Below are 12794 nucleotides of genomic sequence, written 5' to 3' on the forward strand. Positions count from 1 at the left end.
GAAGGGCAGAGGCTCTTGCAGGGTCCTCTCAGCCTCTGGAGCTGCTCTGAGGCTCCTGGACCCTCCCTGTTGCTGTCCCTGCATTGGCCTTGGGTCGAGGTCATGGGGAGGACAGAGGTCCCAGGTGGTGGGGGAGGATGTTGAGTCGGGAAGTGCTCAGCCTCCGAGCCTCACCTGTCTCCTCTTCTGTAGGAAAGCCATCACCAAGTCGGGCCTGGCGCACCTGGCCCCGCCTCCCCCTGCCCCCGGGGCCCCCTGTGGCGAGTCAGAGCGGCAGATCCGGAGCACCGTGGACTGGAGCGTGAGTGGCTGCTGGTGGGAGGGACGGTGCCTGGACAGCGCTGGGAACCAGCTCTGCTGGGCTCTGGGCCATGGCGCGGTGGGGGGTGGAGGTGCTGTGGGTAGCTGGGAGAGGACCCGCGGGCAGAGCTCCTGGAGGTGGCCACATTTGAGCCAAGCCTTAAAGAGTGGGGACAGTAGGGGAAACAGGACGAAGTCTGGAGCAGAAGGTCTGTCTTGTGGGGGCAGGTGGTGGGGCTGGGCGGCAGGCGTGCACTGAGTATGCTCCTTGCGTGCCGTAGGAGTCAGCGACGTATGGGGAGCACATCTGGTTCGAGACCAACGTGTCAGGAGACTTCTGCTATGTTGGGGAGCAGTACTGTGTAGCCAAGATGCTGGTGAGTGCGCCCTTCGCGCATGCCGCCCCCTGGTGGTGGAGCCTGTAGCCCTGACAGTGCAGCCCTTCCCCACAGGTGGCGACAGGCCCTGGCCTGAGCGCCCCGCCCCACCCCCCACCCCCACCGTGGGCTGCCCCAAGATGGTGAGGGCGGTGGGGGCTTTGTCCTGATGCCAGGAGCCAGGACTGGGGTTCCTGGCACACAGAGCCTGCCCAGAAGCAGCGTCCGGGCTAGTTACCTGGTGCCTCAGGGGCCCTCTCTATCCCTCAGCAGAAATCAGTGTCCCGGAGAAAGTGCGCAGCGTGCAAGATCGTGGTGCACACCCCCTGCATCGAGCAGCTGGAGAAGGTGAATGTGGTCGTTCGGCCTTTCCCACTCCTCCTCTTCGGGTACCGAAGCCCCCTTAGCACTTGCGCGTGTACGCACACACCCACGTGCACATACACACACACATATCTCCTGCCAGGAGTGACCCAGCATGCATGGTGATGGAGAGTCAAGGACCCTGAGCCAACATGCCTGCATTTGAATCCTGGCTCCCCCCGTGTGTTATGGCCCCCCACACACCTAAAACAAGCCTGGCACAGAGTGAGGCTCACTGACCATCACTTGATGGAGTGAATTAATGAATGATGGCCATGATACCATCTCCTCATGTCCACACTAGCACTTAGAAGAGGCCGTTGATTTGCTGAAGCTTCACAGCTCAGCTGTGGCTGGGCTAGTCCTCTACACGCTGCCTCTGTAGAAACCTTCCCCAAGGACCATTGTCCACAGCGTGTCTGTCTCTGGGGACATGTCTGCTGCACTTCTAGAGGGCGAGTCAAGGGGGAAGGTGGAAGGGTTTGCATGGAACATCAAGGCTCCCAGCCTGCAGAAACCTGGGCCGGCACACAGGAAACCTGAGACTAGGAATGGCTTGAGCGATGCTAGCTGCTTTCCCCAGCCTGCTGGACTGTAGAGTGAGGCGACACCTCTTCTAAAGCTGAAGTAGGGACAGTTAGGAAATGGGAGACAGAAATGCAGCCCTGCCAGGTGCAGTGGCATGTACCTGTGGTCCCCGCTATTAATACTTGGGAGCCTGCAGTGGGAGGATTGCTTGGGCCCAGGAGTTGAAGGCTACAGTGAGCTATGACCATGCCTGTGAATGGCCACTGCACTCCAGCCTGGGCATCCTAGTGAGACCCATCTTTAAAGAACAAAGAAAAAAGAAAAAAAAAGGAAATGCAGCCCTAAGCATTGTAGAGGTAAAAATCGAACCAGGGTTCTACAGATTAGCTAAAGGTCTCCTGGGGCTAGTCGGCACAAGTCCGAAAGGAAGGGTTGGGTCGGCTACGTGTGCCTGGGTGCGGGGAGCTGGAGGACCAGCAGGGTGGGTTAACCACAGCCCCATTTCAGTGGGGAGACAGACTCGAAAATCCCAGTCTTTCTCCCTCTTAGGGTCCTGGGCAGAGGAAGGAAAGGTTCCTTCTGGCTAGCGGGGAGGACAGGGATGCGGGACGGCTTCCGAGAGGAGGTGTCTGATGTTCTGAGGGCTCCCAGGATGATTTGGGGGTATCTCTACCTTGTGAGGATGATGCTGGGTAACCGTCTCCTGGAGGGGTCCCCATATACCGACACCGCAGGGAGGTTCTGACGTTTTGGTGGTTGCTGCAATATTTTGCAGATAAATTTCCGCTGTAAGCCATCCTTCCGTGAATCAGGCTCCAGGAACGTCCGTGAGGTGAGTGCCCAGAGTGGTGAGGGACAGGGACACCCCAAGTTTCCCGGGTGGACCTCTCTGCAGTGCCTCTGAGTGCCACCAGGGGGCTCAGCTCCCAGGCAGCCCTTGGGTTGGGGAGCTGCCCAGCCGAGGCTCTGAGGTCTCCATGGGAGGCCTGGCTGGCCCTGCCTGCAGAGGGGTGAGGCAGCCTGTGCCTCCCAGCTCTCTGTCCCCCTGAGTCGCACCCTCCCCTCCCGGCTGTGGAGAGAAGTCTTCAGCCCCTCCTCAGCTCAGCACAGGACTGTGGAGAGCTTCCTGCAGCCCCCAGCCCTCACCACCGGTGTACTGAGAGGTGTGGACCATACTCAGGGCTGTGCCCCCGGCCACCCCTCACCCACCCCAGTGATATTTCTCCCCTCCTCCCCCAGCCAACCTTTGTACGGCACCACTGGGTCCATAGGCGACGCCAGGACGGCAAGTGTCGGCACTGTGGGAAGGTGAGAGGCCCTGCCCAAGACATCGCTACCTGTTGCCCATGCTGTGTGTCCAGCATGGCCTGTCCATCACTGACTGTGCCCAGACTGCAGAGCCCAGGGCTGACCTGTGGCCTGGCTGCGGTGCCAAGTCAGTCCTAAAACACCCTGGCCTGCTCTTGGTCTCTGGGCTGAGCAGGACAGGGAGGAAAGTTTTCTGCTAATGCAGTGTGTCTGGCCTGCTTTGAAGTCACGAGTGACCATTTGAGAGTCATGTAGCATTGCTTATTTGTTAAACTCTGCAGGTACTTGTTGAGTGTGTATCGCATGAGAACAGTGTGGCTCAGAGACAGACTCTCCAGACGCCCTTCCCCTAGCACAGTTGTTTTGTCCACTCCTCGTCTTGTCCCTCAGTAAGGGGAGGCTCTCAAAGGTGTACAGGTGGCCAGGAGCTGCAACCCGTGCCTGTTATCCCATCCCTTTGGAAAGCTGAGGTGGGAGGATCACTTGAGGTCAGGTGTGTGAGACCAGCCTAGGCAATATAGCAAGACCCCATCTCTACAAAAAATAGAAAAATTAGCCAAGCATGGTGGAGTGCGCCTGTAGTTCCAGCTACTTGGGAGGCTGATGCAAGAGGATCACTTGAGCCCAGGAGTTCCAGGCTGCAGTGAGCTATGATTGTGCCACTGCACTCCAGTCTGGGTGACAGTGAGACCCTGTCTCTAAAAAAAAAGGGAGCAGAGGCTCACGCCTCCATTTATTCTCCCCGTCTACCACAGCACCTGGCACTTAGGAGGCCCTTGACAGTTGGTGGAATGAACACGGAATGAATGTGACAGGTGCTCTAAAGGAGCAACCAATTTGATTAAGAGCACATGGGGGGGCCTGGCCCGGCCTGGGGGGCAGGAAGGAGTGAAAATCTGAGTTAGGCAGCAGTGAGCTTGTGACGCACCAGCAGAATGTGTATGCGCCCAGTGTTTCCCGGTTAACTGCAGGGAGTCGTGGGCCCCTGGCTAAGCATCCCTGCTCTGAGGCCTTTTTATAGTTTTTTTAATTTAAAAAAATGTGCTCAGTTTCTCTGGGTGGACTGAGGTTGGTAGCAGGACAGGGGCTGGGGCAGCTGCTCTAGCCCTCTGGTGCCCTAGCCGTCCTGTCCACCTGCAGGGCTTCCAGCAGAAGTTCGCCTTCCACAGCAAGGAGATTGTGGCCATCAGCTGTTCCTGGTGCAAGCAAGCAGTGAGTGTGCTCCTCTGTCCTCTAAGCGCCATCCCCTGCCCCGCACTGGGTCTGGGTCCCGAGGCTCAAGCGTCCAGCTGAGCCCGGCCCCTCCCTGTCCTCCAGTACCACAGCAAGGTGTCCTGCTTCATGCTGCAGCAGATCGAGGAGCCCTGCTCCCTGGGCGTCCACGCGGCCGTGGTCATCCCGCCCACCTGGATCCTCCGTGCCCGCAGGCCCCAGGTGAGTCTTGCCTGCACCCTTGACATATCCCCATGCTTGGGGTCTGCCAGCCACCCCAGCCTACCCACTTGTCACCACGCCTCTGCTTCCCTTACAGAACACCCTTAAGGCCAGCAAGAAGAAAAAGCGAGCATCCTTCAAGAGGAAGTCTAGCAAGAAAGGGCCTGAGGTTAGACCAGAGCAGGCAGGAGTTGGAGGGGAGCAGGAGAGGGGGTAGTTTCTCAGAGGTAGGAGCCCCCGGGGCTGGTGCTGCCAGCTCTCAGGGGGGCAGTTTGGGTTCTGGGGCCCTTGAGGAGGGCGGGAGATTAGGTCCCAGTTGCCTGTCTAGGGCCTGGCTTGCCATGATGTCTGACCCAGAGCTGGTATGCGAGGTTGTGCCAGGGTGATAAAGGGTCACCCAGGGGGCTGCTGAGGATGGGGGTAGGGTCTCCAGGACAGGAAAGGGCCTCACAGGCTCTCTGTGTCTCCAAGGAGGGCCGCTGGAGACCCTTCATCATCAGGCCCACCCCCTCCCCCCTCATGAAGCCCCTGCTGGTGTTTGTGAACCCCAAGAGTGGGGGCAACCAGGTAGGCACAGCCTTCCCTCTCAACCGAGCTCGGGTAGGGCTTGGGGTCAAGCCACCTGCCTGCTGCTGTCCCCAGGGTCCCTTTCTGGCTCTGCCCCAGTCCCTCTTTCCCAGGGATCCTGAGAAAGTCTTGTCTCCACCCCTGCCCCTCACCCTTTTTGGACCAGGTCCCATGGCCACAACCTTGTCCCTGTGCATTTCCTACTCTGCCTTCCCCCGCTGCCCTCCTGCCCCCTGGTCCCCTTCCCACACCTCTTGGCTCCCTGTCCCCCACAGGGCGCTAAGATCATCCAGTCCTTCCTCTGGTATCTCAATCCCCGACAAGTCTTTGACCTGAGCCAGGGAGGGCCCAAGGAGGCGTAAGTACTGCCCAAGGCATCGTGGGGGACTGTGGAGGGGGCTTGCCTGGCTCTTGGGGTACAGTGTGCATCCCTGACCCGATTCCTGTCTCCCCTGACTCCAGGCTGGAAATGTACCGCAAAGTTCACAACCTGCGGATCCTGGCATGCGGGGGTGACGGCACGGTGAGCTCTCCCTGTGGATCTAGGCCGTGGGGATGGGGCTGAAGCCCTGGCCCCCGCTGGGCCTGAGCTGGCTCCTCTGCTCTGCCTTCCTCCAGGTCGGCTGGATCCTCTCCACCCTGGACCAGCTGCGCTTAAAGCCACCACCCCCTGTCGCCATCCTTCCCCTAGGGACTGGCAACGACTTGGCCCGCACCCTCAACTGGGGTGGGGTAAGCACCCCCGGGAGGGGTGGGTGGTGTAGCAGGGGGTCTCCGAGGCTCAGACCCTGCTTCCTCCCCACAGGGCTACACAGATGAGCCCGTGTCGAAGATCCTCTCCCACGTAGAGGAGGGGAATGTGGTGCAGTTGGACCGCTGGGACCTCCGTGCTGAGCCCAACCCCGAGGCGGGGCCTGAGGAGCGAGACGAGGGCGCCACCGACCGGGTGGGTCAGCCAGGGGTTGATGTCTGGGTGTCCGGGGTCCCAGGAGGCCTGGGCTGAGCCCCACTTTCCCACTTGCTGGGAACCTTGGCTGAGTCTCTTCGTTTCTCTAAACTTCTGCTCCTTCCTTTGCATGATGAGAATGATGATACTCCTCACGAGACAGTGTTGGGTTCAGCAAATCCTTACTGAGTACCTACTCCCTGCCAGACCCTGCTGTCAGCAGTGAGCAAAACAGAGTCCCCTCACAGAGCCCAGCACGTAGTGTGCAGGGAAGAAGTGCTGGGGACCTGGCAGGGAAGACGTGCCACAGGCATCTAGGGGAGCCCCACCCCAAGGAGCTGGGGGCAGAGGTCTGGTGGACGTCATGGACCGTGGGAAAGGCCTCTGAAAACAGACGGGCTAAATGGGCGTGGCGAGGCTGGGCCCCTGTGCGGGGGACATCTGTGAGGGCCAGCCCTCATTGTGGTCCCATGACCTTTTTCCAGCTGCCCCTGGATGTCTTCAACAACTACTTCAGCCTGGGCTTTGATGCCCACGTCACCCTGGAGTTTCACGAGTCTCGAGGTTGGTAGCCTCCTGAGGCCTGGGGAGGCCAGGGCAGGTGTCCCTGAGGAGGGTCAGACTTGCTCCAACCACTGAAAGTCATTCACTCCCAGCCCCCCCTCGCTACCCCAACCTGGGAGGTGCCGCCAGGCTGACAACGGCTAACTGTCCCTGTTGCTTGTCTCCACCCAGAGGCCAACCCAGAGAAATTCAACAGCCGCTTTCGGAATAAGATGTTCTATGCCGGGGTGAGTCTGGGGTCTGCCCGCACCCCCCACGCCCACCTGTATTCTACCACACGTGCTCCTGCCCACCTGTGTACACCAGGCCGCAGGAGCCCTGCTGGGTGGTGGTGAGGAAAGAGCTCTGTCACCAGATGGTGACACCCTCTGTCTCCCACAGACAGCCTTCTCTGACTTCCTGATGGGCAGCTCCAAGGACTTGGCCAAGCACATCCGGGTGGTGGTGAGTGGGGCTGAGCCGGCAGGCAGAGCAGGTGGCCTAGCAGGGAGGGAGGCCACCTCGGCACATGTGGCCCCCAACTGCATCCCCCATTCCTGCCTCCAGTGTGACGGAACAGACCTGACCCCCAAGATTCAGGACCTAAAACCCCAGTGCATTGTTTTCCTGAACATCCCCAGGTGAGGAGGGGAGGGCTCGGGGGGGGCCCTGCTGTCCCCACCCTACAGAGACTGTTTTGCAGCCCTCCCATCGCCCTGCCTCCAGGTACTGCGCAGGCACCATGCCCTGGGGCCACCCCGGGGAGCATCACGACTTTGAGCCCCAGCGGCACGATGACGGCTACCTCGAGGTCATTGGCTTCACCATGACATCCCTGGTGAGTGGGCCCTGTGCCCACAGTGCCTCGGAGCATGGCTGGAGCTGGGAGGGGAGTCACCCACACTTCCCTCCTCGGCCAAGACGGGAGAGTTCACCATCACCTCCCCGCTCTGCCTGTCCCCTCTCTGACTGGAGGGTGACTCTCGGCCTCTCTCCTTTTATGTCCAGGGGGAAGCACCCTCGTTACCTCTGTCCCCCCTGCTGCGTAGCTGGGGTCTCACCCTCCCCTTTGCTCTCTGTCCAGGGGTCACTTTCACCTTTGTTTTCTGGCCAGAGCCTCCCTTGCAGAAGCAGAGCTTGAGGGGCCACCTGACCCGAGCTTCCTGTGCCCACAGGCCGCACTGCAGGTGGGTGGGCACGGCGAGCGGCTGACACAGTGCCGCGAGGTGGTGCTCACCACGTCCAAGGCCATCCCGGTGCAGGTGGACGGTGAGCCCTGCAAGCTCGCAGCCTCACGCATTCGCATTGCCCTGCGCAACCAGGCCACCATGGTGCAGAAGGCCAAGCGGCGGAGCGCTGCCCCGCTGCACAGCGAGTACGTCCCACCCCTGCTGCCACGTGCCGTGGGCGCTAAGGCCAGACTCGGCCCCCACTGGGCCTTGGTTTCCTCACCCTTAAAAGGAAGGGGGCTGACAGTCCCTCTGCCCAGGGCTGTTGGGAGTGGGGCAGGACATCCTCTCGGGACTTGGTTTGCTGCCTGGCCAAGGACTGGCTTTGCCCTTGCTGAGTCCCCTCTTCCCGGCCCTGCCCGGCAGCCAGCAGCCGGTACCCGAGCAGCTCCGGATCCAGGTGAGCAGGGTCAGCATGCACGACTATGAGGCCCTGCATTACGACAAGGAGCAGCTCAAGGAGGCTTGTGAGTGGCATCAGGGCTGGGGCAGGCGGCGGCTGAGGAGCTGCAGGGTCCCCTGGAGGCAGCGGGGTGGCTGCAGCTTGCTTCTGACAGCTGTTCTTTCCTCCAGCTGTGCCACTGGGCACTGTGGTGGTCCCTGGAGACAGCGACCTGGAGCTCTGCCGCGCCCACATAGAGAGGCTCCAGCAGGTAAGGGGGGTGCAGGAGCCTCCCCGGGTGCCAGCTGAGAGGGTGGCGGGAAGCGAGGCCTGGACTTGTCCTCCCCAAGTGAGCCTGCCCTTGGGAGCCGCCTCTGTGCTGCTCCCACCTGCTCCACATTCCCTTCCCTCCCAACTCGGCCTTTGCTTCTCTCAACAGGAGCCAGATGGTGCTGGAGCCAAGTCCCCCACGTGCCAGAAACTGTCCCCTAAGTGGTGCTTCCTGGACGGTGAGTCTGCTCTGAAGGGTCAGCCCCTGGCAGTCCCAGGCTCTGTCCTGCACCCTCCCTAGGGGGCCTGGGCGAAACCTCCCTCCTCAGCCGGCCCTCTCTCCTGCAGCCACCACTGCCAGCCGCTTCTACAGGATCGACCGCGCCCAGGTGAGTGCTCGCAGGCCTGCTGCTGCCACAGCTGGCTCCGCAGCCCGGGTCACCCCTCCTGGGAAGCCTTCCCCATTAGCTCCGCAGACGGGCTCACCTCTGTCCTCACATCCACACGTCCTGTCGTGCAGCCACACTTGTCTGTGTCCTCAGATAGAGAGTGGCCCTGCCCCCTGCTCTCCAGGCTGGAGTGTGTGGGCATGGTGCCAACAGAAAAGGGAGCTGGCATACCCAGAAAAGGCTTGCTGGGTGGGCGGGAGGCCCTCGAAGCACAGTGCCATCCAGGTAGACAGAGAAGGCACCTCTGGCCAGGTGCCAGAGCATCCGGGTGAAGGCTTGGCAGTGGGGAGAGGCTGCAAGGGGCCAGTACGGAGGCCAAGGACTGGGCAGGGGTGGCAGGAATGGAGAGGAGGAGGGGGAGGGCGGGCAGGGGCTCTTGCCTGGCTGCTTCCTTCGAGTTCATGCTCACGGCCTAGGCTTCCTCAGGTCTGCCAGCCTCACTGCCCCTTAGCCCCCACCACTGGGCACCCTGACACCCAGCCTGACCTCCCCCCACAGGAACACCTCAACTATGTGACTGAGATTGCGCAGGATGAGATTTATATCCTGGACCCTGAGCTGCTGGGGGCATCGGCCCGGCCTGACCTCCCAACCCCCACTTCCCCTCTCCCCGCCTCACCCTGCTCTCCCACACCCCGGTGAGTCCTGGTGCCCTGGCCCTGCCATTCCCTGGCTTTCAGCCCCAGCCCTTCCACCAGGTGGCTAAATGGCGTCAACCCAAACCTGGCCAAACCCTCCCTGATAAGCCCCTGGCCTCACCTCACCCTGCTGCTCAGGCCACAGACCCAGGCTCCCTGCCTGACTCCTCTCCTCCCAGCCCTGCACCTGACCTTTCAGCAGGTCCTGGCAACCCTCCCCCCACCCCCAAGCACTCCCCCCTCCCACGGCCACCAGCCTGTCCAAGCCAGCACGCCCTGGCCCCAGCTCTCGGACTCCCCACATTCACTCATGCCCCCTGGCCCCGTGGCCTCCTGAAAATGCAGGTGGGACCAGGCCCCTCCCCAGCCCAGAGCCTTCTCCATCAGCAGCCCTCAGCTGTGGGCTCTCCTCAGCTCCGGTCACGGCGTTGGGCTCAGCCTGGGCCTGGCTGCCCCTGGCCCCCCAGCCACCTGGGAATGGCATGTGTCCCTCCCCACAGTCCAGCCCTACTCACCTGCTTTGGTCCTTTGAGGCCTCAGGTTGGCCTTCCCTGGGACTTTGTCCCTGCTGCCCTCCATTCCAATCCCAGTTGGGCTGTGTCCCCCTCAGAGAGGTCTTTCCCAGAATGCCACACGAAGGAGCCACTCTCCCCAAGACTGTCCACCTGCACTGCCCCATTCTGCCCTCAGGACACCTTATTTATTTGTTGACTTGCGTGTCTGCCTGCGCTAGACTGTAAGCTCCCTGAGAGCCAGTTCTCCATGTGTCTGTCCCCTGCTGTATGGCCAGTGCTTAGAATAGCACTTGGTATGTAGTAGGCACTTAATAAACTGCTGGAAGAATGAAAGGCACCCCAGTTGGGGCTGGGGAGGGACACCAGCTGGGCCCGTGCTATCGCCAGTCACATCTCATCCTGCTCTGTTTGCAGGTCACTGCAAGGGGATGCTGCCCCGCCCCAAGGTGAGGCCTCTCCCACCAGGGCCCCCCCTTTCCGCCCTGTCAGAGGCGTGAGGCTCAGCAGGGTGGGGCAGGGCCCGCACACAGCCTCGCACACACATAGCTGCCGCTCCCTGTGGTCACATTCACGTGGCAGCCCGGCCCTGGCACACTCGCCCTGGCAGGCACACTTCTCTGCACATACCTGTGATGTATCCCACGTGTGTCTGTGCACCAACACGAGCCTGGGCCTCCGCCCGCAGAGTAACGGGCAGGTGTTCTGTGCAGGTGAAGAGCTGATTGAGGCTGCCAAGAGGAACGACTTCTGTAAGGTACCAGCTCCAGGGCTCCAGCCTCTTCCCCTTGGCAGCACCCTCAGGTCCTGGGGAGTGGGACCTCTGGGTTGGGCCAGGAGCTGACCTGTTGAGGTGCTGTCATCTGTCTGCTCTGGCCCTCTGTGTGGCCTCCAAAGTGATTGTCCCACTCCACCTTGCCCCATCTCTGTCCAGGCCACAATAGATGTCTCCCGGTAGGGGCTGCCTCCCCCCAGTGCTCAGAAAGGAGCGAGTCTTAGAAGGAACCACTAGCTCCAGGGCTTGGCTGTCAGTGCTACAGGGGAGCCCATGGGCCCCCGGGGTGAGAGAGGCCCCTTGTCTCCCCAGAGACAAGGTGTACATGCCTGTGGCCCATGTGAGAGCTAGGGGAAGAGGAGGGGTGGCCCTTGGAGGCCCAGCCCTGCCCTGCCTCCTGCCCTCAGCTCCAGGAGCTGCACCGAGCTGGGGGTGACCTCATGCACCGGGATGAGCGGAGCCGCACGCTCCTCCACCACGCAGTCAGCACCGGCAGCAAGGAAGTGGTCCGCTACCTGCTGGACCACGGTGAGCTGTGCTACGGGGGCCCAGGGGCAGGGGGCAAGGCGGGAGGGCGGGAGGCTGCCGGGCCTTTCTGAACACTCCTCCCCTCCTCTAGCTCCCCCAGAGATCCTTGATGCCGTGGAGGAAAAGTGAGTATCTGGGCAGTGCAGGACCCTGGTTACCCTGAAAACCATCCTGTCTTCATCCATTCCCTCCCATTTGGAGAGGTCAGAGCCCGGAAACTTCCTAGCCACGTCTTTCATCCCCTGGGCCACTCCCCTTGCCCCTGGGCCCCGAACTTCCTGCCCTTTCTGATGATCCTTGGGAGCCGGGTGGGCCCAGAGGACCAGGTGGGGCCCACACCCAGCCCCTGCTCCCGCAGCGGGGAGACCTGTCTGCACCAGGCGGCGGCCCTGGGCCAGCGTACCATCTGCCACTACATCGTGGAGGCCGGGGCCTCGCTCATGAAGACAGACCAGCAGGTGAGCAGGACATGGGCAGGCAGCCTTTCCCAAGCTTGGGGGGCCTGCCCCTGGGAAGTGGAAGCTGCCCTGCTGGCCTTCCGCTAACACAGTCCAGAGAAACCTGAGCCGGCAGGCGGGGAGCTGGGCCAGTGAGGCCTTCCCCGCCCTCTCTGAAGCCTGTTAGGGGCCACAAGACTCGGGCCCCCTGCCGACCCCCACTCTGCCCTCATCCAGGGCAACACTCCCCGTCAGCGGGCTGAGAAGGCTCAGGACACAGAGCTGGCCGCCTACCTGGAGAACCGGCAGCACTACCAGATGATCCAGAGGGAGGACCAGGAGACGGCTGTGTAGCTGGGAGGCCCCCTGGGCAGCAGGAGGGACAGTTGGGCCAGAGGATGAGCCCCCTCCTTGCCCACCTCACTGCCACATTCCAGTCAGATGGCCACGGGGGGACCCATGCCCCAGGGAAGGAGCCCCGTGCTGCCCCCTGAGGAGCCTCCCAGACCTAGGGCTGGACTCTGAGGAGCTGGGGGTCTCGCCTGTCCCCCTGAAGCCCCAGCCGGACCCGGAGGCTCACAGGGGAACAGGAAATGGCTGCGCTGGACAGGCGTTTGGAGGGGACCAGGGCAGGGCCACTTCAGGGCGGCCTCCCCCTCACCGCAGCAGATGCCCTCGGAGGAGTTCAGGGCCCGGGAGAGGGAGGGAGGCCTTCAGGAAGAGGCTTCCCCGGGCACCTGGTCTCGGGGCACCCAGCCCCTTCTGCCCGACCCACCCTCCCCAGGGCTCCTCCCGGAACCTCGAAGCCTGCTGCATCTGCCTGCCGCTGCCCCGCTTGGCACCCACCCCTGACCCTCCCCATTACCCGGTCATTTCCTCGTGGACTATGGGGCCTGGGGTGGGGGGGGCTCTCATGGTGACATGTTTACAGCTGGGTGTGACTCAGTAAAGTGGATTTTTTTTTTCCTTTCTGCTTTTCTTCTTTTGCGGCAGAGGCCTTCTAGAAGCAGCAGGGGCTGCTGCGTTATCCTCGGGGCGGGGAACTGGACACTAGACCCAGACCGTTTCCTGGGGGGCGCGGGCGTTCCAGCCTGGGGTGGGGTCCCAGGGCCTGCCTGGTTCCTGACCTCTGCCCGGCTGCCTAGCTCACTGGGGCCGGGGGCGGAGCCGATTTCCTCCGGCTTCCCGCTTCCCGCGGGGACAGTAAC

General features: G+C 62.1%; 1 protein-coding gene across 13 annotated transcripts in view; it reads left to right on the top strand.

The window, feature by feature from the left end:
• Positions 1-12552, top strand: part of DGKZ (diacylglycerol kinase zeta) — a 40789-nt gene extending 28237 nt beyond the window's left edge. For 3 of the 13 annotated variants that reach the window (XM_045557926.1, XM_045557928.1, XM_045557919.1), the window contains exons 2-31: positions 193-301; positions 582-677; positions 951-1025; positions 2344-2400; positions 2808-2876; positions 4017-4088; positions 4194-4310; positions 4408-4479; positions 4782-4877; positions 5153-5235; positions 5340-5400; positions 5496-5609; positions 5683-5823; positions 6309-6387; positions 6559-6614; positions 6769-6831; positions 6934-7007; positions 7093-7204; positions 7542-7741; positions 7962-8062; positions 8169-8248; positions 8417-8486; positions 8596-8636; positions 9195-9334; positions 10264-10295; positions 10560-10603; positions 11029-11149; positions 11241-11274; positions 11508-11607; positions 11824-12552. In XM_045557926.1, the coding sequence (XP_045413882.1) occupies positions 193-301; positions 582-677; positions 951-1025; positions 2344-2400; positions 2808-2876; positions 4017-4088; positions 4194-4310; positions 4408-4479; positions 4782-4877; positions 5153-5235; positions 5340-5400; positions 5496-5609; positions 5683-5823; positions 6309-6387; positions 6559-6614; positions 6769-6831; positions 6934-7007; positions 7093-7204; positions 7542-7741; positions 7962-8062; positions 8169-8248; positions 8417-8486; positions 8596-8636; positions 9195-9334; positions 10264-10295; positions 10560-10603; positions 11029-11149; positions 11241-11274; positions 11508-11607; positions 11824-11940 (2626 nt within the window). In that variant the 3' untranslated portion in view covers positions 11941-12552. Of the gene's footprint in view, positions 1-192; positions 302-581; positions 678-947; positions 1026-2343; positions 2401-2807; positions 2877-4016; positions 4089-4193; positions 4311-4407; positions 4480-4781; positions 4878-5152; positions 5236-5339; positions 5401-5495; positions 5610-5682; positions 5824-6308; positions 6388-6558; positions 6615-6768; positions 7008-7092; positions 7205-7541; positions 7742-7961; positions 8063-8168; positions 8249-8416; positions 8487-8595; positions 8637-9194; positions 9335-10263; positions 10296-10559; positions 10604-10933; positions 11150-11240; positions 11275-11507; positions 11608-11823 lie in introns of those variants that run through there. The other 10 variants (XM_045557929.1, XM_045557927.1, XM_045557918.1 and 7 more) reach the window with 4 other exon arrangements.
• The last annotated feature ends 242 nt before the right edge of the window (positions 12553-12794 follow it).

This window comes from Lemur catta, chromosome 7 (genome assembly GCF_020740605.2).
Source record: "Lemur catta isolate mLemCat1 chromosome 7, mLemCat1.pri, whole genome shotgun sequence".
Classification (NCBI taxonomy): Eukaryota; Metazoa; Chordata; class Mammalia; order Primates; family Lemuridae; genus Lemur; species Lemur catta.